This window comes from Silene latifolia, chromosome 2, assembly GCF_048544455.1.
Source record: "Silene latifolia isolate original U9 population chromosome 2, ASM4854445v1, whole genome shotgun sequence".
In the NCBI taxonomy this organism is placed as follows: domain Eukaryota; kingdom Viridiplantae; phylum Streptophyta; class Magnoliopsida; order Caryophyllales; family Caryophyllaceae; genus Silene; species Silene latifolia.
Window position 1 is genome coordinate 193,682,821 of NC_133527.1, and position 19,633 is coordinate 193,702,453.

At 41.2% G+C, this 19,633-nt stretch overlaps 4 protein-coding genes and 1 non-coding gene across 9 annotated transcripts; 1 reads left to right on the forward strand and 4 right to left on the reverse strand.

Moving 5' to 3' along the window:
* Positions 1-2,360: 2,360 nt before the first annotated feature.
* Positions 2,361-3,179, reverse strand: LOC141641875 (uncharacterized). The gene has a single exon (XM_074450517.1). It carries the CDS (start codon positions 3,177-3,179, stop codon positions 2,361-2,363), a length of 819 nt encoding a protein of 272 aa, XP_074306618.1.
* Positions 3,180-8,150: 4,971 nt separating this feature from the next.
* On the reverse strand, positions 8,151-19,443 carry LOC141644136 (phosphate transporter PHO1 homolog 10-like). 4 transcript variants are annotated; one of them, XM_074453603.1, is made up of 8 exons: positions 19,354-19,443; positions 16,571-16,660; positions 15,890-16,443; positions 15,241-15,670; positions 14,584-14,778; positions 8,676-8,887; positions 8,499-8,635; positions 8,151-8,409 (listed from the first exon to the last, which is right to left on the reverse strand). In XM_074453603.1, exons 6-8 carry the CDS (start codon positions 8,829-8,831, stop codon positions 8,283-8,285), a joined length of 420 nt encoding a protein of 139 aa, XP_074309704.1. In that variant the 5' UTR covers positions 8,832-8,887; positions 14,584-14,778; positions 15,241-15,670; positions 15,890-16,443; positions 16,571-16,660; positions 19,354-19,443; the 3' UTR covers positions 8,151-8,282. The 4 variants fall into 4 exon arrangements, 2 of the variants coding, with proteins under 2 accessions (XP_074309704.1, XP_074309703.1); XM_074453602.1 differs by having other exon boundaries at positions 15,241-16,443; XR_012543900.1 differs by lacking the exons at positions 8,151-8,409; positions 8,499-8,635; positions 8,676-8,887 and having other exon boundaries at positions 14,404-14,652; positions 15,241-16,443.
* LOC141641876 (uncharacterized) lies at positions 11,874-13,865 on the reverse strand. Its single transcript, XM_074450519.1, has one exon. It carries the CDS (start codon positions 13,863-13,865, stop codon positions 11,874-11,876), a length of 1,992 nt encoding a protein of 663 aa, XP_074306620.1.
* LOC141644135 (thaumatin-like protein) lies at positions 17,351-18,592 on the forward strand. Of its 2 annotated transcripts, none has more exons than XM_074453601.1 (2): positions 17,351-17,635; positions 17,748-18,592. In XM_074453601.1, the coding sequence occupies exons 1-2, from the start codon at positions 17,575-17,577 to the stop codon at positions 18,419-18,421; spliced, it is 735 nt and encodes a 244-aa protein (XP_074309702.1). In that variant the 5' UTR covers positions 17,351-17,574; the 3' UTR covers positions 18,422-18,592. The 2 variants fall into 2 exon arrangements, with proteins under 2 accessions (XP_074309702.1, XP_074309701.1); XM_074453600.1 differs by having other exon boundaries at positions 17,427-17,635; positions 17,742-18,592.
* A 79-nt stretch (positions 19,444-19,522) lies between the features above and the next one.
* Positions 19,523-19,594, reverse strand: TRNAD-GUC (transfer RNA aspartic acid (anticodon GUC)). Its single transcript has one exon. It is a non-coding gene; the product is annotated as a tRNA-Asp (tRNA).
* Between the last annotated feature and the right edge of the window lie 39 nt (positions 19,595-19,633).

Below are 19,633 nucleotides of genomic sequence, written 5' to 3' on the forward strand. Positions count from 1 at the left end.
AAAATTCTCAGACAGTGACCCATTCACCGAAACTCTATAGGAGACCGTCGTCACGCAACTCATCACACGATCAACCCACCTCCCATCGAAACCCATACTCCGCAAAACCGCCTCCAAGAACCGCCACTCTACCCTGTCATATGCCTTAGCCATATCTAACTTGAGCGCCATATGTCCCCCATTACTCCGTGAATTCTTCATATAATGGAAAAGTTCAAAAGCCACAAGGATGTTGTCCGTAATAAGGCGACCCGGGGTAAAGGCGCTTTGGTTCTCCGAAACAATATTCCCCAGAAATCTCTTCAGCCTATTCGCAAGTACCTTCGCAACTAATTTGTAGGCCACATTGCACAAACTAATTGGACGGAAGTCTTGCATTTTATCCGGTGCCTTTTTCTTAGGTATTAAGACAATATTCGTTTCATTCATACCTTCCGGGAACGGCGCTCCATTGAGAATATTCAGTACACAACGGGTCACAGCAGGTCCCACGATATGCCAATAAGTTTGATAAAAAAGACCATTCATACCGTCGAGGCCTGGAGCTTTAAGAGGATGCATCTGGCTTAACGCTTCTACTACTTCATCTCCACGATACTCTTCTCGTAACCCCTCATTCATGGCTTCCGTCACTCGCCCCTCCACACCTATGAGCAGATCCTCGAAATTTTCCGGTTGGTCAGATGTGAACAATCCCCGAAAATAACGAACTGCACAAGCCGCCATCCCTTGCTTATCGCTCACCACTCGGCCCCTCTCATCGATGAGTTTAGCAATATTATTTTTCTCCTTTCTTTGACTTGCTTTTTGGTGAAAGAACTTCGTATTTCTATCGCCATCACGTAGCCATAAGGCTCTAGATCTTTGTCGCCAAAAGGTCTCTTCTTGTCTGAGTAAATCCGCGATTTCATGAACAATCTTACGCCTCTCCTCGACCTCTCTCGCTGACCGCCTGCCCTCGTTCAAGGATTTCAATCTCTTGCGTTTCTTTTGTAAGTCACGCATAACCTTTCCAATCGTCACTCCCTTCCATTCCTTCAGCTCACTCGCACATCGCTGCAAGGAATTAAGGAGCTCCCCATCATCCACCTCCCAAGCTCTCTTGACTGCCTCTTCACACCCATCTTGTCCTACCCAAATTTGTTCGAAGCGAAACCTCTTAGGGGCCCTCCCCTCCAGCTCCCCACGCCCATTAAAGAGAACCTTAATAGGTGCGTGATCAGACCACTCCCTATCAAGATGAAGCAGCTTGGCATATGGGAATTTGTCCGACCACCCCCCACTAACCATGGCTCGGTCCAACCTACATTGACGATTTGCATCTCCTGCTTGGCCATTGTCGAACGTAAAAGCGTACCCCTCATATGGGAGATCCCTTAGGCCACACTCATCAACTGCATCCCGGAAATTATTCATCTGTCTCTGCATACGCGAGCCCCCTTTCATCTCAGTAGAATAAAGAATTTCGTTAAAATCCCCTAGGCACAACCAAGGCAAAGGAGATGTGGATGCAAGAATTCTCAGCTGCTGCCACGATAAATGGCGATCTTGAACCGCCGGCCACCCGTAAAAACCTGTCACCCGCCATTTTTCCTCCCCTTCTCCAATCTCCGCGTCAATGTAATGCACCGTCGCAGAAAGAATCGAACACACATAAGGCTTTCTCCACAATAACGCTAACCCCCCAGACTTTCCCACACAATCAACGGCGTACCCTTCGTACTCAGCTAATCTCCTCCTAAGTTTGTGCAATTCTGTACTACGAAGTTTTGTCTCGCACAGGAAAACAAAACCCGGGGCCTCCTTTCGGAGTAAGTTACATAGACCGCCTACCGCAGCCGGGTTGCCCAAACCCCTGCAGTTAAGGCTCAAAAAACTCATTGGGCCCGGCGGGGTTGAGTGTCCTCAACCACCGCCTCAGATGAACACACATCCATGTCAATATGAAGTCTCTTCGCCGCACCCTCCTCATCATCCACCATCTCCTCCCTTCTCCTTTTTGATCCCTGTTCCTCCCCACTCTCATTAGTATTCGATCTTCCCCCCTCCCTCACCTCAATACGCGGGATTCTCGTCCACTTGCCACCATGCGGATGCATTTGCCTCCCTCTGTCGCACCCAGAAACCTCTCTACTCAGCTCCTCTACTCCTGTCACAATTTCTACTCCCTTATCCCCCGTGTCCTGCTCAGCAGCCGTAGAGGACATCAACAAATCCTCCCCCTCCCGCACCTGTTCTCCACTTCCATTCCTCACAACACTCTCACCTTCTCTTCCTTCATCACGAATTTGAGCTTTCTTATGTTTCAGCGAGACCGCAATATTTTGTAATTTATTAATCATAACCTCAATATCCAGTTCTTATTTCTTTCTCTTCTCCGCGTCAAAGATAGAGCTTAAGTCCCTAGCAGCTTTTAAAGGAACCGAACCCGCAACCTTCATTATCTTCCTCGGAGAAGCGCGCAGCCAATCCCCAAACTGCAGCTCGTGTTCTTCATACGGACCCTCATCACAATCACGTTCTCCATGTCCCATCAAGCCACACCCATAGCAGAAATTGGGAAGCCTTTCGTACTTTACATCAAACCGAACTACCTCCCCTCCACGCATTTTAATGCCGACCGATGCTTTCACTGCCTGTCGAACATCATGAAGCACCCGTATCCTTATGGCCCTATCCACACCATCACCCTCGTCCTCTCCTTTCGCCACAAAAGTCCCCAATTGTCCACATAGCCGCTGAATATTGCTTTCATTGCTCCTCCCGCTGATAGGCAAATCATAAATACGAACCCATATAGGTAGATGAAACAGTGGCACATCCGTCATCTTACCGTTTTCGTTGGGTTCATTAAAACACCACGCCGCTTTGTCGAAGTGCCAGGGCTGGCCTTCCAACACTTTCTCCTTCTCACGGATATCGGGGAATTTGAAGACAAAGAGTTTCTCCTTCGCATCAACAATATTCCCTATAATCGGCTTCGTTGGGCTCCATATTTTGGTCATAGTATCAATCACCGCCTTAGCATTAACCCCTTTCGCCGTCCATAGTTTCCCCACTAGGGTTAGGTTATGTTTTTGTTGTTCCCTTCCTTCCCCCGGTTCCCACTCAAAGATACCACCAGCATCACCACTATCGCATCCCATAACCTCCTTTCCCGCACGTCGATTAGGGTTCATCACCGAACCTAATGCGTAACAGGCCAAAACGATACAAGAAAACTAAAAAAAGAACGATAAAACAAGAAAGAGACAAAACCGTTATCACCAGAAGAATCCTCACGTCGAAACGGATGGAAAGAGCCCCAAAGAGATGAAGGAAAGAGCAAAGACGAGCCTAGACCGAAATCTCCATAGGCGAAACCCTAGGAGCAGTTTTTTTAGCATTTCATCGCCTTATATATTGGTTACAATGCAATCGTATCAAATATTATACGATATTATATAACAATAATATCGCATATAATCCCGTAAATATAGCTAACAATAATATATGGATATATTTCCTAATACCCCCCTCAAGCTGGAGCATGTAGATTGAGAGTGCCCAGCTTGCGGAGAAGACCAAGAAATTGCGGTGCGCCCAATGCTTTGGTAAGAATATCCACAAGTTGATGCGTGGTAGAAACGTGAGTTGGAGAAATTAACCCCTCCGTAATCGTGTCACGAACAAAATGGCAGTCGATCTCAATATGTTTCGTGCGCTCATGGAAAACGGGATTACGAGCAATACCAAGAGCCGACTGACTGTCAGTAAAAACGTCAATGGGGCGAGACAAATTGACGCCCAGATTGAGGAGAAGTCTCTTGAGCCACTTCAATTCACAAACTATATTGGCCATAGCACGATATTCGGCCTCAGCGGAAGAGAGGGAAACAGTGGACTGCTTTCGTGTTTTCCACGAAATAGGAGAGCCACCAAGAAATATATACCAACCAGTAAAAGAGCGCCGAGTAAGTGAGCATCCGCCCCAAGCAGAATCACACCAACCCGAAAGTGTGAGGTCACTGTCTGCACGTAACAAAATTCCTTGACCCGGACTTCCTTTAAGGTACCGAACAACACGCAAAGCCGCAGACATATGTTCCTCGTGCGGATGATGCATGAAGCAAGACAAAATATGAACGGCGTAGGATAAGTCAGGACGTGTTACCGACAAATAGACTAAGCGTCCAACCAGGCGCCTATAAGGCTCGGCATCTTTGAGCACATCGCTTGTTGCCGCATCCAATTTGTGATGTTGTTCAATTGGTGTGATAGGGGGCTTGGATCCGAGAAGACCTGTTTCAGAGATCAAGAGCGTACTTCCTTTGAGAGATGTAAAGACCCTCGGCACTTCAAGCAACTTCGAGGCCAAGAAAGTATTTCAGAGGCCCTAAGTCTTTCATATGAAAACAGTTCTCCAAATACGTCTTGAATTTTGCAACAGTGGAAGAATCATTACCTGCAATGACTATGTCGTCTACATAGATGAGAACAAATAAACGGACTTCGCCTTGCAAGTAAGAAAATAGAGAGTAGTCAGAATAGGAATGATGAAAACCGTATATTTTAAGAGCCGAGGTGAGTTTAGCGAACCAACACCTAGGGGAGTTCCCATTTATTAATTCGCACCTAGGGACTTTTTCAGTCGACACACTTCCCCTTCTTTGCCACGACTAAAGCCAGGAGGAAGCCTCATATAGACTTATTCATGCAGATCACCATGTAAGAACGCGTTCTGGACGTCCATTTGATGGAGTTCCCATTTATTAATTGCAGCAACAGCCGGGAAAGTGCGAATTGTACCCATCTTGACTACGGGAGCAAATGTTTCTCCATAGTCAAGTCCTTCCACCTGATGATTTCCAAAGACAACAAGGCGAGCTTTCAAGCGCTCAACGGTACCATCGGATTTATACTTAATTTTGTACACCCAGCGGCACCCAAGAGCCTTCTTACCTGTGGGTAAGTCAGCCAATTCCCATGTATGATTACGTTCAAGAGCATCAATCTCCTGTTTCATAGCGTCACACCAGCCATCGTCATGTATTGCTTCCTTAAAAGAAGGTGGTTCAACGCCGGCTGTAACAGCTGCAAGAAATTCACGGTGCGAAGCAGAGAAGGAATGACAATCAAAGTAATTAGCAAGAGAGTAAGGGGTACCTGAGGAAGACGAAGAAGAGCCGTGAGCAGCAGAGGACGCGGATGGACTGTTTGCTTTACCGAGAACATAACCACTAAGACGAGAATTGGGAAATTTCATACGTTGGCCGCGACCCATTTCAGGTTGAGACTCGGTATTTGGGTCGAGAGCAGAATCGGAACTCGTTGGGCTTGGGTCACCTGATGGGCCTGGGTCATCCGTAGGGTCATCCGTAGAGCCTGGAGTTTCGGTTATGGCATCCGTAGTAGTGCTAGTTTCGTCATTGCCATTAAAGGGCTCATCAATAGGATCCGAAAAAGAGGAAACAGGCGGTGAAGGGTCCGGTTGTGACGAAGCAGCAGCAAATGGAAAGACCGTCTCATAAAAAATAACATCACGGGAGACGTAAAAAGTTTCCGTCTCAAGGTCATACAATTTCCAACCCTTCTTGTTATTCGGATAGCCAACGAAAATGCTTTTACGGCTCCTACTTTCAAATTTGTCACCTTTTGTATATTGATTGTGGGCATATGAGAGACACCTAAACACACGTAAATTGGAGTAAGAAGGAGCGACACCGTAAAGACATTCATATGGGGTCAAGTTATTAATTAGAGGAGACGGAGTCCTATTAATCAAATAAACAGCTGATAAGACGCATTCGCCCCAAAAAGATTTTGGTAAATTAGCTTGAAAACGAAGTGCCCGAGCCACATTCAAAATATGTTGATGTTTACGTGTTCGACACGTCCATTTTGTTGGGGCGTGCCAACACAAGAAGTTTCAAACTTGATCCCATTCGAAAAAAAGTAACCGCCCATGGCATTGAATTCCGTGCCATTGTCACTCCACACAGTTTTGACTTGTTTAGAAAATTGGGTTTGAACCATATTAAGGAAGCTTATGAACATGTCAGTGACCTCAGTTTTATCTAGCAATAAATAAACCCATGTTGCACGGGAGTAGTCATCCACAATAGTGAGAAAGTATCTAGCACCACAAGATGAAGCAATACGGTACGACCCCCATAAGTCGCAGTGAATTAATTCAAACAAATCCGATGCACGTTTATTATTCAAATGAAAACTGTTGTGATGATGCTTAGCTAAATGACAAGCATCACAAATAATGTCTTTATTGCAATTTAAACTAGTAAAGGAGGGAATAGCCTTGACCACTTTATCCGACGGATGACCGAGACGCCGATGCCAAAGATCAAAACTCTCCTGCCCGGTGACCGTGTATGCCGCCGTTGGCCGCAGCTCCCCACAAATCCAAAACAGTCCATCCCGCAGCTTACCGGCTCCAATCGTCTTCCTCGAAGAAAGGTCCTGAATAAGACAAGAATGTCTGGTGAATTCAAAACAATAAGAGTTGTCCTTAGTAAGCTGAGATACGGACATTAAATTGCAGGTTAAAGACGGGACAAATAAGACATCACGCAATGTTAGAGACTCATTTATAAAAATCGATCCCATGACAGTTGCCACGACATAGTGACTGGGTAAACCAACGGTTCTGCCCGGTATTAGTATTTGATTCTCCAAACACGATAGAGTGCCGGTGACATGGTTGGAAGCACCTGTGTCAATAATCCAGTTATACATACCGCTTAAACGATCGGAAGCAAGCAAAGAGTGAGCATTAGCACCCGTGAGAACGGCATTAGCATGGACAGTAGTCTCTGTACCGCGGCCTGCATCAGAATCAGACCCACGGCCTGCATTTGTCGGACCAGAATTCGAGGCTCCAGCATGAGACGAGCTAGAACCACGAGAGCCATTGAGACGAGAGCGACGATATTCAGCTAAAGTTCGAGGTCTGTCACCCCACCAGTCAGGAAAGCGATTTGTTTTAAAAAAACACTTGGGCACCTCATGACCACGGGTTTCACAGTGAGAGCAAAATAGAGAGCGGCGCTCACCTCGCTCCTTATCCCTAAGAGCACGCCAGTCAAGGGCGTTGGACGGCGTGGCAAAAATAGCCACCTCAGAAACATCGGGTTGTGACTCGGTTTTGAGTCGTTCCTCTTGTAAGACAAGATTGTATGCGCGACTAAGAGTCGGAAGTGAATCAATTTGAAACTGAGAAGAGCGGATATTACCGTAAAGGGTGGAGTCGAGACCCATGAAGAATTGATACAATCTTTCATTGTCCAATCGTTTTAGAGCAGCCGCACCGATGTTGCACTCGCATTTACCACACCGACAAGCAAACGGCGGCTCGTGAACGATAATAGTGTCCCACAGAGACTTGAGTTTGCCATAGTAGGATGTAACATCCATGCCTTTGATCTGCTTGCAGTTGTGCAATTGTGTCTTGAGACTATGAATCATCGTGCCGTCAATGACAGCGAATTGAGCTTTGATTTCGGCCCATAAAACGGATGCATCATCAACATAAGAGATATTGTCAAGTAGGGTTTCATCAATCATGTTTCTGATCCATTGCACTAAGGTGCAATTAACAACGATCCAATTTTCGAGTTCGAAGGCAGTAGTGGGTTTCTTGCTAGACCCATCGATAAAACCGAATTTGCGGCGGGATTTTAGGGAAAAGGTCATAGAGGTTTGCCAGGCGTCGTAATTGTCACGACGAAGAACAACGTTTGATATTTTTGCACCCGGAACATCGTGTGAACCGAGATAGTAAGGACTAAGAGGATCAATTTTGGGGTTTGATTCGGGTATGTCATCGCCAGCCATAGCGGCGTGTTTGAGGATCTTCGTGATGGAAGAGAAGGAAAGAAAAATTAGGTTAGGGTTTTTGTGTGAGAAAAGGAATGCTCTGATACCATGTTACGACGATATGAGGGGAAAGGATGATTTCATTAGCTTTGGCAATTCGCCTTATATATTGGTTACAATGCAATCGTATCAAATATTATACGATATTCCATAACAATAATATCGCATATAATCCCGTAAATATAGCTAACAATAATATATGGATATATTTCCTAATATAGGCAAAAAGGTTTCGAGGGGAGAAAAACCTAGCATTGAAAGTTATAGCACCCGAAAAATAAGAACAAAATGATATTAGACGGCAAGTACCAAATGGTTAACTCGTTTTTTTGTACAAAGTTCTCTTGTTACAATTAGAGTATTACGAGTTAAGTAACTTGTTAAGACATAAGATCATGTGTATGAAATGTTCAGTCATCTTTTTCTTCTTCGTCATCATCATCATCATCGTCATCTTGACCATGATAGTTGAATGGCAATGGTACCGATCTGAAAGCTCTAAATTTTCCGACATTGTTCAGGTGCTCATTTTCCAACCTGACAATTCAATAACAAATGAGTCTCATAGATGGCAACGATCAGTAAATCCTAAATTTTCTGGAGTAATTATATTGGAGACGATGTACCTGAAAAAGTTCCACATGCCACGACGTATAATTTCCAGACAGGAAATTGTTGTTGAAAAGGCGGTTTTGCGCAGGCCGTTGACTCTAAACTCTAGAACATACTGCAGCCAGGTAGCTCTCAGAAGAACGTTGATGACCTGTGAATAATCCCATTATTGATTGTTAACAGTAAATCACCATAGCAATGTAGTATACGCTCTTGTGTGAAACCAAAAGTCTGTCTCTCAAGTAAAAGTTCTTGGAATTTCGCCGGAGAAGACCCCAGTCAACTACCAGATCCCAGTATGTGTTATATGCTACTGCCATAGCGGAGCTAACCAAGGCCATCACCATCCAGGGTGTTCCCTTCTTGAGTTCATAAACTGTTCTTATTACAACAGCAATTACGGCTATGAACATGTAATATTGATAACCTCCATTAATGATTGACTTAAGCTTGCATAAGGAAGAAGAAACCAAGAGTAAATAAAGTGGTTATTGTATTGATCAAAAGTTGTTGTTACATCAGTAGGTAGTTATGTATATATATACAATCTAACAAACTAACTAACTATAGTTAGCTCAATATAAGTTAGTTAGAGTTTAGCTAACTGACTAGTATGGTTAGTGATCCAGCTTGGATGCTATACTTATTTCAACACTCCCCCTTCAAGCTGGACAGGAATATTCAGACTCCCCCTTCAAGCTTGAACAGGGTTTAAAAACTTCATCCCTAACAAATCAGACAGAAAACTATGCTGCTGTGTTCCCAGTGGTTTTGTCATTATGTCAGCTATCTGCAGATTTGACTTGACATGTTTGGTGGATCGAAATCCTTCTTGCAGCCTCTCTCTAACATAGTGACAATCTATGTCAAGGTGCTTTGTCCTTTCGTGAAAGACTGGGTTCTCAGCTATGTGCTGTGCTGCCTTGTTGTCACAGTTCATCACTATGGGTCTAGGTATTTGTACTCCCAAATCATGTAATAACCTATCAAGCCAAACTAGCTCACTGGCAGTATATGACATACACCTGTACTCTGCCTCTGTAGAACTTTTACTGACTGTTTTTTGTTTCTTTGTTTTCCATGATATTAAGGAGTTCCCTAAGAATACGCAATAGCCACTCAAGGATCTGCAGCTAAAAACGCACTGTCCCCAGTCTGCATCACAGTATGCCTTGAGTGTTAAAGAACTGTTTGCTGGATAGAAAAGTCCTGCATTAACAGTATGCCTCAAATATTTAACCACATGTGTTGCTGCCTGCAGGTGTGGTTTTCTGGGCTGTGTAAGGAATTGGCTAAGATGCTGAACAGCATAAGAGATATCTGGTCTGCTCAGATTGAGGTATAAAAGTTTCCCAACTAATCTTCTGTATGTTTCTGGTTGATGCAGTAGCTCTCCCTGATCTGTACTTAATTTCAGTCCCTTTGGGAGAGGAAAACTGGTCTCAGTACAGTCCTCCATTCCCAGATCTTTAATGATGTCTAATGTATATTTCCTCTGATTGATAGTGATTCCTGACTCATTCCTGGCAACTTCTAACCCCAAGAAATATCTCATGAGTCCAAGGTCTTTGATTGTGAATGTTTTATCCAGTCCTGCTTTTACTTCCTGAATCTCATTTTGACTATCCCCTGTTAGGAGAACATCATCTACATAGACCAAAGCTACCAAGAATGATCCTGTTCTTATGTTCTTCCTAGTGAATAGTGAGTAATCTTGCTTAGACTGCAGAAATCCCAAACTGAGAAGATACTTAGTGAGCTCTATATTCCATTGTCTTGAAGCTTGCTTCAATCCATATAGAGATCTTTGCAATTTGCAAACTTGTCCTGGTTTAGGAACATTATATCCTTGAGGAGGGGTCATGTAGACTTCTTCATCAATGAAACCATGTAGAAATGCATTGTTTATATCGGTGATGCAAAGTGGCAGTTCTTGGATGAGGCTAAGGCTATGAGAGTTCTAACTGTTGCTAACTTAGCAACAGGTGAGAAAGTATGATTGTAGTCTAGGTCCTTGACTTGAGTATAACCCTTTGCTACAAGTCTTGCCTTGAATCTTTCAACTGTCCCATCAGCTTTGTGCTTGATCTTATAGATCCATTTGCACCCTATTGCTTTCTTATTCTTAGGTAAACTTGTCATTATCCAAGTCTGATTGGATTCCAAAGCAGCCAGTTCTTTGTTCATGGCTTCCACCCACCTTTCATCGTGGCTAGCTTGCTCAAAATGAGTGGGTTCAGTGGTGAGGAAAACATTGTTCAAAGAGGCCAAGTATGAACTATCAAACATTGGCAGCTCACTAAGAACACTAGCATGTAGGCTAGTATGACCTTTTCTAGTCAATTTTGGACAGTAAAAATCAGTAAGCAAGGTGGAAGGCCTCCTTTGCCTGTCTGATTTCCCAACTGTATTATTATCAGGTTGGGTTGCATTCTGTACTATTTCAGAATGTCTATTTTTATCAGAACCTGATGGCATACAGGAATTATCCTGAGTGAAACTGTTAATATCAGTTTCTGTATTGAGTTCAGAGGTATCAACATCATTAGTAGTGATGTGTTGTTGCTCTGTAGTACTATTGATGTTATTAGGAGTCATAGGTATGTCAGAATGGGTATTCAGATCTAAATCATCGGCATGATTAAGTGCTTCAGTAAAAGACCTGTGATTTGTACCCTCTGTGATATTAGGAGAAACAAGCATATGCTCAGGTTGCTGTGTCAGATTATCAAGCAACTGAGTATGTCTATAAGGAAAAATGCTTTCCTTGAATATTACATCTCTACTTGTAAAAGTAGTACGTTTATCTAAGTCATAGAGTTTGTACCCCTTCTTTCCATAGGGATACCCTAGGAAGACACATCTCCTAGCCCTATAACCTAGTTTATCTCTTAGTTTTGCAGGAACAGTGGCAAAGCACAAAGAGCCAAAAACCCTTAGCTCATCATAAGGTGGAGGTTCCTCAAACAACATTTCATGGGGGGATTTCCAATCAAGCTTAGCTATAGGCATTTTGTTTATCAGGTAAGTAGCAGTAAGCAAGCACTCACCCCAGAATTTTAAAGGGATGTTGGACTGTATTTTTAAAGCTCTTGCAGTCTCCAACAGATGCCTGTGTTTTCTTTCAACTCTAGCATTCTGTTGGGGTGTTCCTGCAATACTAGTTTGGTGTATAATGCCCCTTTCAGCAAACATCAGTTTGCAGGGTTCTTGTATGAACTCAGTCCCATTGTCAGTCCTGACAGTCTTAATTTTCCCATCAAATTGGTTTTCCACATGTATGAGAAAGTCTTTAATGAGATGTGGTACTTGCTTCTTAGTCTGAATTAGATAGGTCCAGGTAGATCTTGTATGATCATCTACTATAGTCAAGAAAGACTTAGCACCAGTCATTGTACTAACTTTATAAGGACCCCAGACATCCATGTGTACCAAATCAAATTTATGAGAAGCATAAGAATCACTTCTATGGAATGGTAATGCATGATGTTTAGATAGAAGACAAATTTGACAGTCAAAAGATTTATTTCCATTACAAATTGCATACCAGATACATGTTTCAATTTGTCCATAGAAGTATGACCAAGTCTTTGGTGCAACAAGTATAGATCTATGTCCTTCATACAACTATTTGACTGAACATGTTTATTTAAACTACTGGAATTATGCAAACTATTATTCTTATATTCCAAAGCTTGAGATAGTCTGTATAGGCCTGCATGCTTTCTTCCTGTAGCTAGTATTTTCTTACTTGAAGGGTCCTGGAACCAACATTCAGTAGGAAAGAAAATGACTCGCATATTAGTGTTTTGCAATAAAGACCCTACAGATAGAAGATTTTGTCTAAAACCAGGCACAATAAACACATGTTTTAGTGTAATATGCTTTGTCAGTTGCATTGTCCCTATCTTATGCACCAATTTAAAAGTTCCATCAGGTAAAACAACAGTAATAGGTCTGTCTAGGGGTATGATATCATGCAACAAGTGTATATTAGAGGTCATATGATCTGAAGCACCGGTGTCAACAATCCAACTAGATGCATGTGAGAAATCTTGAACAGCATAAGCATGTGTATAATCAGACATACCTGAGAAGTTCACAGATTGTGAAGCATTTGCTGTTCCAGAAGTATAAGAAGGAAATCTCTGAGAAATATTCTTCAAAACCTTAACAGTGATTGCATCAACAAGTTCATCTTGATCAACAGTTGAGGTAGAGGCCCTATTCAACGACTGAGGAGTTTGTGGTGTATCCTGTAGAGGAGTTAACTCAGAGTCATCGAACTCATCATCATAGTATGAAGAGTTAGTGTTGTTGGCTCCCCTGTTATATGCATTAGCATTGTTGGCTCCCCTGCTATATCCACCTCTTCCCCTCTTGTTGTAGCCTCCTCTCTCAGCTTTGTGCTTTGCTGCCATCAACTTTTTGAGCTTGTAGCAGTGCTCACGAATGTGGCCAAGTATGTTGCAGAAAGTGCAAGTCTGGAGTTGATAACAGTCTTCAACTAAATGTCCTTTCTTGTTGCAATGAGCACACTTTTTCTGAGGTCTTTCATCCACCTCATCAGTCCTTTGCTTCTTGAAGGTAGAGTCTACGACCCCTGCCTTAGGAAAGGAAGCAGTATGACTGTTATATGCATTAGCTTCAGGCACATTCTCTGTAGCATCAGAGACCTGTTTTTGTTTCTCAACCTTCTGTAGCAACCCTAAGACCCTATTGATTGTAGGCATGAGCTCCATGGTAAGAACATGTTCTTTGACACTCTCATATGTGCTGTTCAGTCCCATTAACAGCTGAATCAGTTTGGAGTGAGCTTCTCTGTCCAGAATTCTCTTGAAAAGACCACAAGTGCAAGAGTCCATGGCGCCACATGTGCACAAAGGCAAAGGATCTAAGTCATCAATCTCCTCCCAAGTCCTCTTCAATGTGCCATAGTAATCAACTATGGGCAAGTTATCCTGAGATATACTGGTGAGGTTTCTTTTGAGTTGATATAACTCTATGCCATTCATCTGACCATACCTCTCTACTAACTCAGTCCACAGATCCTTAGAGGAAGTTACATACACAAAATTCTCCCTGAGTTTCTTGTCCATAGAATACTTAATCCATTGAAGAACTAACATGTCACATCTTGACCAAAGATGATATGTCTTGTTAGTTTTGGGAGGGCGAGGACAGGTACCAGTGATGAAACCGTCCTTATTCTTAGAAGCCAGGGCGATGAGAACATCACGTTTCCAAGTAAGAAATCCAGTCCCATCAAACAGAGTATCAGTCAACTTGAGATTAGGTTGATCGTTGTTTGTAAGTGATAAAGGATCTTCATACACATCAATAGAACCAGAAGATGCGGAATTTGTTTGTGAATCAGGCATGGTGAATGTGAAAGAGGATTTGTAAAGAAGATGTATGAATTTGCAGAAAGAATTAACTGTAAGAAAACGCGAAACCCTAATTTTTAGGTGTTTTTGAATGTGTGAAGTAAACGGAAGGTGAAATGAGCATACAAACAATTTGAACAACAAATTACCAGAAAAATGAAGATCGAAAGCAGTCACTGCAACTGATTGAATCAATGAATAACAATGAACAATTGCAGAAACAGGAAAAATGAACGAAAATGAATTAACAGAGAAGATGCGTGACAGCGATCAAGAAACAACAATTTGAGTATCAAATTGCAGAAGAAAGTAGCGAAAAATGGCGGAAGCGAAATTAATCGAAGAAGAATTTGATCAAGAAACAGCAAATGTAGACAATTGAAATAGCAATTGTAGTAACATTTCGCAAGATCGTAATCAAGTAGGAGGAAGATCGTGATACCTTGGGCGATTGATACCATATGAACATGTAATATTGATAACCTCCATTAATGATTGACTTAAGCTTGCATAAGGAAGAAGAAACCAAGAGTAAATAAAGTGGTTATTGTATTGATCAAAAGTTGTTGTTACATCAGTAGGTAGTTATGTATATATATACAATCTAACAAACTAACTAACTATAGTTAGCTCAATATAAGTTAGTTAGAGTTTAGCTAACTGACTAGTATGGTTAGTGATCCAGCTTGGATGCTATACTTATTTCAACAACGGCCATAAGATATTTGACAGCGTTGTATCCATGCATACGGTCTCCTTCTTGAACCAACCGGCGTATACACTACAAGAAAATGAGAAAATCATGAGATCCTTGCCTGATTCAGATTTACTTCAAACTGGCTGCCTGAAACATAGGAGAAGATCTGGTTGCAGATGTGGTTCATGTACTGAGGCTCGCCCAAGGAAGCTGCGACAAATATAGATGATTTTAACAGGGAAGGCATGAGTACTAGAAGCACTATTTTTGTGATTGACCAATGAGACAAAATACGGATATGGAGCATCATAGTTTGATTCATAGCAGCAGAAATAGAGATCAGTTAGCGAGCTTTGATCAGAAATGTTTTTAGACCAGTTTGTATGCATATCAAGTAGCTTAAAAATTTTCGGAATTAAGCAACAAGAATTGGTAATTGTAATATTATTTGTGGTGTTATCAGCAATCAGCAAAGACTTCTTCTAGCATTATAATATGCTACTTGTAATTGTTTATATTCTGTACTTAAAATAGTACTATTCAAAACTTATAAATGGAAGCCATGATCAACAGAACCCGGTCTCAACAACTGGTCATAGAGAACTGGTATAAGAGTAAAAAGACATTGACATAGTCTGAGTTCTGTACTGAAATAGTAATAGTTTCCTGTACCTTTTTCTAGTGAACCGACTGACCAGCTAACAACCACTGAAAGCAAACTCAACCATTACATTCTGGAATTGGTTGATCTGTTGTGATTAAAAGCTTTGACTCTCATGAATGCCGCCACAGGTGAGTGTCCTGTATTAAGAAAAGATGAGAGCTTGATCACTTCATTCCGCGCATGGTCCAATTGGTTCTTTGGACGTAGCTCAGGCCCGTTTGTAGAATTTAACATCTGTTCAAAGCCTTCATAATTCCGTCAACAGCAATCATGATGATGATGATCTAATAGACTAACATGATGATTTCTCCTAATTCTAACATAACAGATCCTTAATTCCAAAATGATTTAGATTGTGTTGTATTCCAAAATGATGATTTAACAGACTACCATAATGGCTTGGTCCGATAACTCAAAGGCAGTACAGCGAACACTTCCCTGACACATAAAAGCGGATGATCAATTTACACATCAACATGACAATATAATTCCCAAGACGTCATCACGTCAACCAAAAATTTCAGTAGAAACTTAAAAGTATCTATACAAATTTCACAAGTATCAAAATATCTATACATGTTAAGTATTGGATTAGTTGGTTAAAAGTTCAAACTTATAACATAAGCGAATAATAATTCAGTAGTTTTAGGTTCAGACCTGATATACTTGATTTACAGACTATGGGCAGCCAGATTTAATTCTTGATTAGCTGAAAAAATAATCGAAACTATAGACTCATTATTATCTTTGAGGCAGAAGTTCTGCAGCAACTCCCTAGATTTTCTTGAGCTTCTTAATCCCCTGAAACAGAATCTGAAAGACTGAAATAGTCCCCGAAGCTGTTGGGACTCATTAATCTAACGTCTGAGATAGACGATGTCCTACAACTCCCTGAATGTATTATGTAGAACAAGTTAAGTACTTCGGTATAGGGGTGATTTAAGAACGTCTTACTCAGATCCGTGTAAAATCAATTAAATTATAACAGACCTTGACGTAGTGGCCAGGGACTTACTCAGGAGCAACGTACCCAGGGGTATATATGACCCTTGTTTCCACAGTCGTAAAACCTTCAGGAAAGATTTTAGAGTAGCCAAAATCTGCCACCTTGGCCTGGAGTTTTTCATTTGTTTCATGGAGGCGTATATTTGCAGGTTTCACATCTCTGTGAGCTATAGGCGGGCTGCAATGATCGTGCAGGTAACACAATCCTACAACAGAAAAACAACAAAACATACACGAGATCAACACTGTGATTAAGGGCTTCTTTGGATTGAGAGTATATCATAAGGGGTAATTGAGGGAAAAACAAAAATGAAATGTAGATGTATCTCGGACCTTTGGCCGTGTCAATAGCTATCTGTAGTCGCTGGCTCCAGCTTAAGGGCGGGCCTGACTTATGACATCATCCATTGTGCTATCAAATATCTGTTTATACAGATCAAGATGATATTCGGTCACAATATCAGTATTATTGTACTATAAATTATTAGGATATTCATCATAAATAGAGAAAATAGTTCGGCTGGCATATCTCAACGAACATTCCTCAAACCAGACAATCCCTTCTTTACAGAATTTACAGACATTTGTTATTCTCACGGCAGCTAACTGTACGCAAACCTGACAAGTTGTGGCATCTACATCGCCCCTACAATAAAAAAACAGCGTAGACTCGGTCTTGCTTAATACTGTCTTAACTTAACACCTCTCACAACCTCTTTTTATTTCCACCCTCATTTTTAATCGGGTGTGACTCTGTGAGAGCCGTCTTAACTTAAAACGGTCTTAAACAAGAATTGGTGATTAGTAATTTGTTAACTTGTACAGAGTGATACTGTATTAAGTTTATCATAATGAATATTAATAATAAATCCAAGAAGAAAGTGGCAATCATTTTATCATAATGAATCGTATAACTCGTCTAAGAAGCAACCTTAACCACTTTACTCCTTTATCTCCATTGTGCTTATTTACAAACAAACTGGATATATTATTGCTAATCATTTTATTTCACTTTACCTAAGCATACAACATCAGGTTTAAGAAATGTCTCTCCTTTCTTCAGTACTATTAATTATTTTCTTAGGATGAAAAGGCTGATGATTTATTCAGAAACCTGTTATACAAGCAATGTATATATTCCCTTTATGTAACAAAGCATTCTTTCTATATATATATCCAACAAAATCTCTTTCTACTTTCTAGCATTGCCCTCTGAGGATTAACTATCATAAAGTATGAGGTTCCAAAGATGTCTTGGCTTAACCATTAAGTTCGAGGAGGTAAGATCCTCTATAAAAACTGAGTATTCAGACTAACCAAATCACTCAGCAAAATCCATGGCAACTTTACGGGTTTTTGCATGTTTCATTTCTCTACTGGTTTCCATCACTTTAACAGGTATTTAATTTTACATGCATTCTTTCACTACAATGTTAATTATCCTGCATCATAATTCATAAAACTGAAACTAAGAAAACAATAATTTGTACTCTTAACTTTGCAGGTGCAGGTGCAGTTCAACTGATAGTAGTTAACAACTGTAATGGTGAACTGTGGCCTGCAATACTAGGAAACCCGGGTAAAGAAAACCCGAAAGATGGGGGGTTCCTTCTAAACAGTGGTGAGGAAGTAGTCCTCGACCTTCCGGACAAATGGTCGGGTAGGCTATGGGGCAGACAAGGCTGCAACTTCGACAACGAAGGAAAAGGCGAATGCCAAACCGGTGATTGTGCCGGACAACTCAAGTGTAGGGGAACAAGTGGATCCCCACCAGCCACAGTTGTTGAAATGACATTCGGTGCCCCTGCTTCCCCTCTGCATTACTATGATGTCAGCCTGGTCGACGGGTTCAACCTGCCAGTCTCAATGAAGCCAGTTGGAGGCGGGATTGGATGCGGTGTGGCGAGTTGTGATGCTGATTTGAATGTCTGCTGCCCTTCAGCATTGGAAGTGAAAAAGGGGAACCAAGTTGTTGGGTGTAAGAGTGCTTGTTTGGCAATGCAGTCTGATAAGTATTGTTGCACTGGAAACTATTCTGACCCAAAAACTTGTAAGCCAACAGTGTTTGCTAAGTTGTTTAAGGCTATTTGTCCTAAGGCTTATACTTATGCCTATGATGATGTATCTAGTCTTAATAGATGTAGAGCTCCTAGATATGTTGTTACTTTCTGCCCTCCTAACTAGTCACAACTCACAAGCTTTCAGTGTTCGGATTAAATAGTCGACCAATATTAATGTCTTTGTAGACGTATTTGTATATCGAGTAACACAAATGTACAAGTTTTCGGAATGAAGCCAACTACAGGTAGTCATTGAGTCATTGCAATATTATTAGTATACTACTCTTGTCAGAAATCAACAAGGACTTTGAGTTTATAACCTAGTTTTCTAATATATGCTACTTGTAATTGTTTAATAAACTGTAAATTGAGTTTCCATTCAGAACTCTTAAATCTTGACTGCCTAAAATTTCGGGTGAAAGGATTGGGAAACAAGTCAGTCTTGCTTAAGACTGTCTTAACTTAACACCTCTCACAAGTCACAACCCTTTTTATTTCCGCCCTCATTTTTAGTCGGGTGTGACTGTGTGAGAGCCGTCTTAACTTAAGACGGTCTTGAACAAGAATTGGTGATTAGGAATTTGTTAACTTGTACAGAATGATACTGTATTAAGTTTACATGGATGCTTAATTAGTTCGAGGTCCACATTGCACTACCCAAAACAGTTGACTGCAGTATTAATAAATCCAAGAAAAAAGGTCCACGTTTATTTTAAGACGCCCCTTTACATCCCTCTTCCCCAACACATACCATACAAGCGGATAATTAAAATATTAAATTACCCCTAAATATAGAATAAGACCGTACTACAGTGTGTGAAATAGTTTAATTACGCAATTAGTCTTCCTCAAGATAAAAGTATCCGTCTTAATATTAAAACAGGTCAAAATCACAATCACGTCAAGATAATTACCAAGACATAATTAATGATCAACAAGAAAAACTCGAAAATGACATAACAGATTAATTTGAACAAAGTATAAAATTGCAGGTCAGAGATGGAAGTGAATAGAAATATAGAATAGCAATCAGAATTCAGATCAGAACAAGCGAACCTCAAAGAGACGGAGATGAACATGCATGAGATTGAGGAGAGACACAAAGTAGCAAATGCACTAAAGTGAAGTATAAATTACTAAAGTGTAAATAAATGAAATGGGTATTTTTTTGGGTTAAAGGTTTAAAGGTGAAAAATAAAAAACACAGCTATAGGGTAAAAAAAAGCGCCGTTGCCGGGGATCGAACCCGGGTCACCCGCGTGACAGGCGGGAATACTTACCACTATACTACAACGACCGAGTTGTTTGATATTAACACAACAAAATATAATAATGA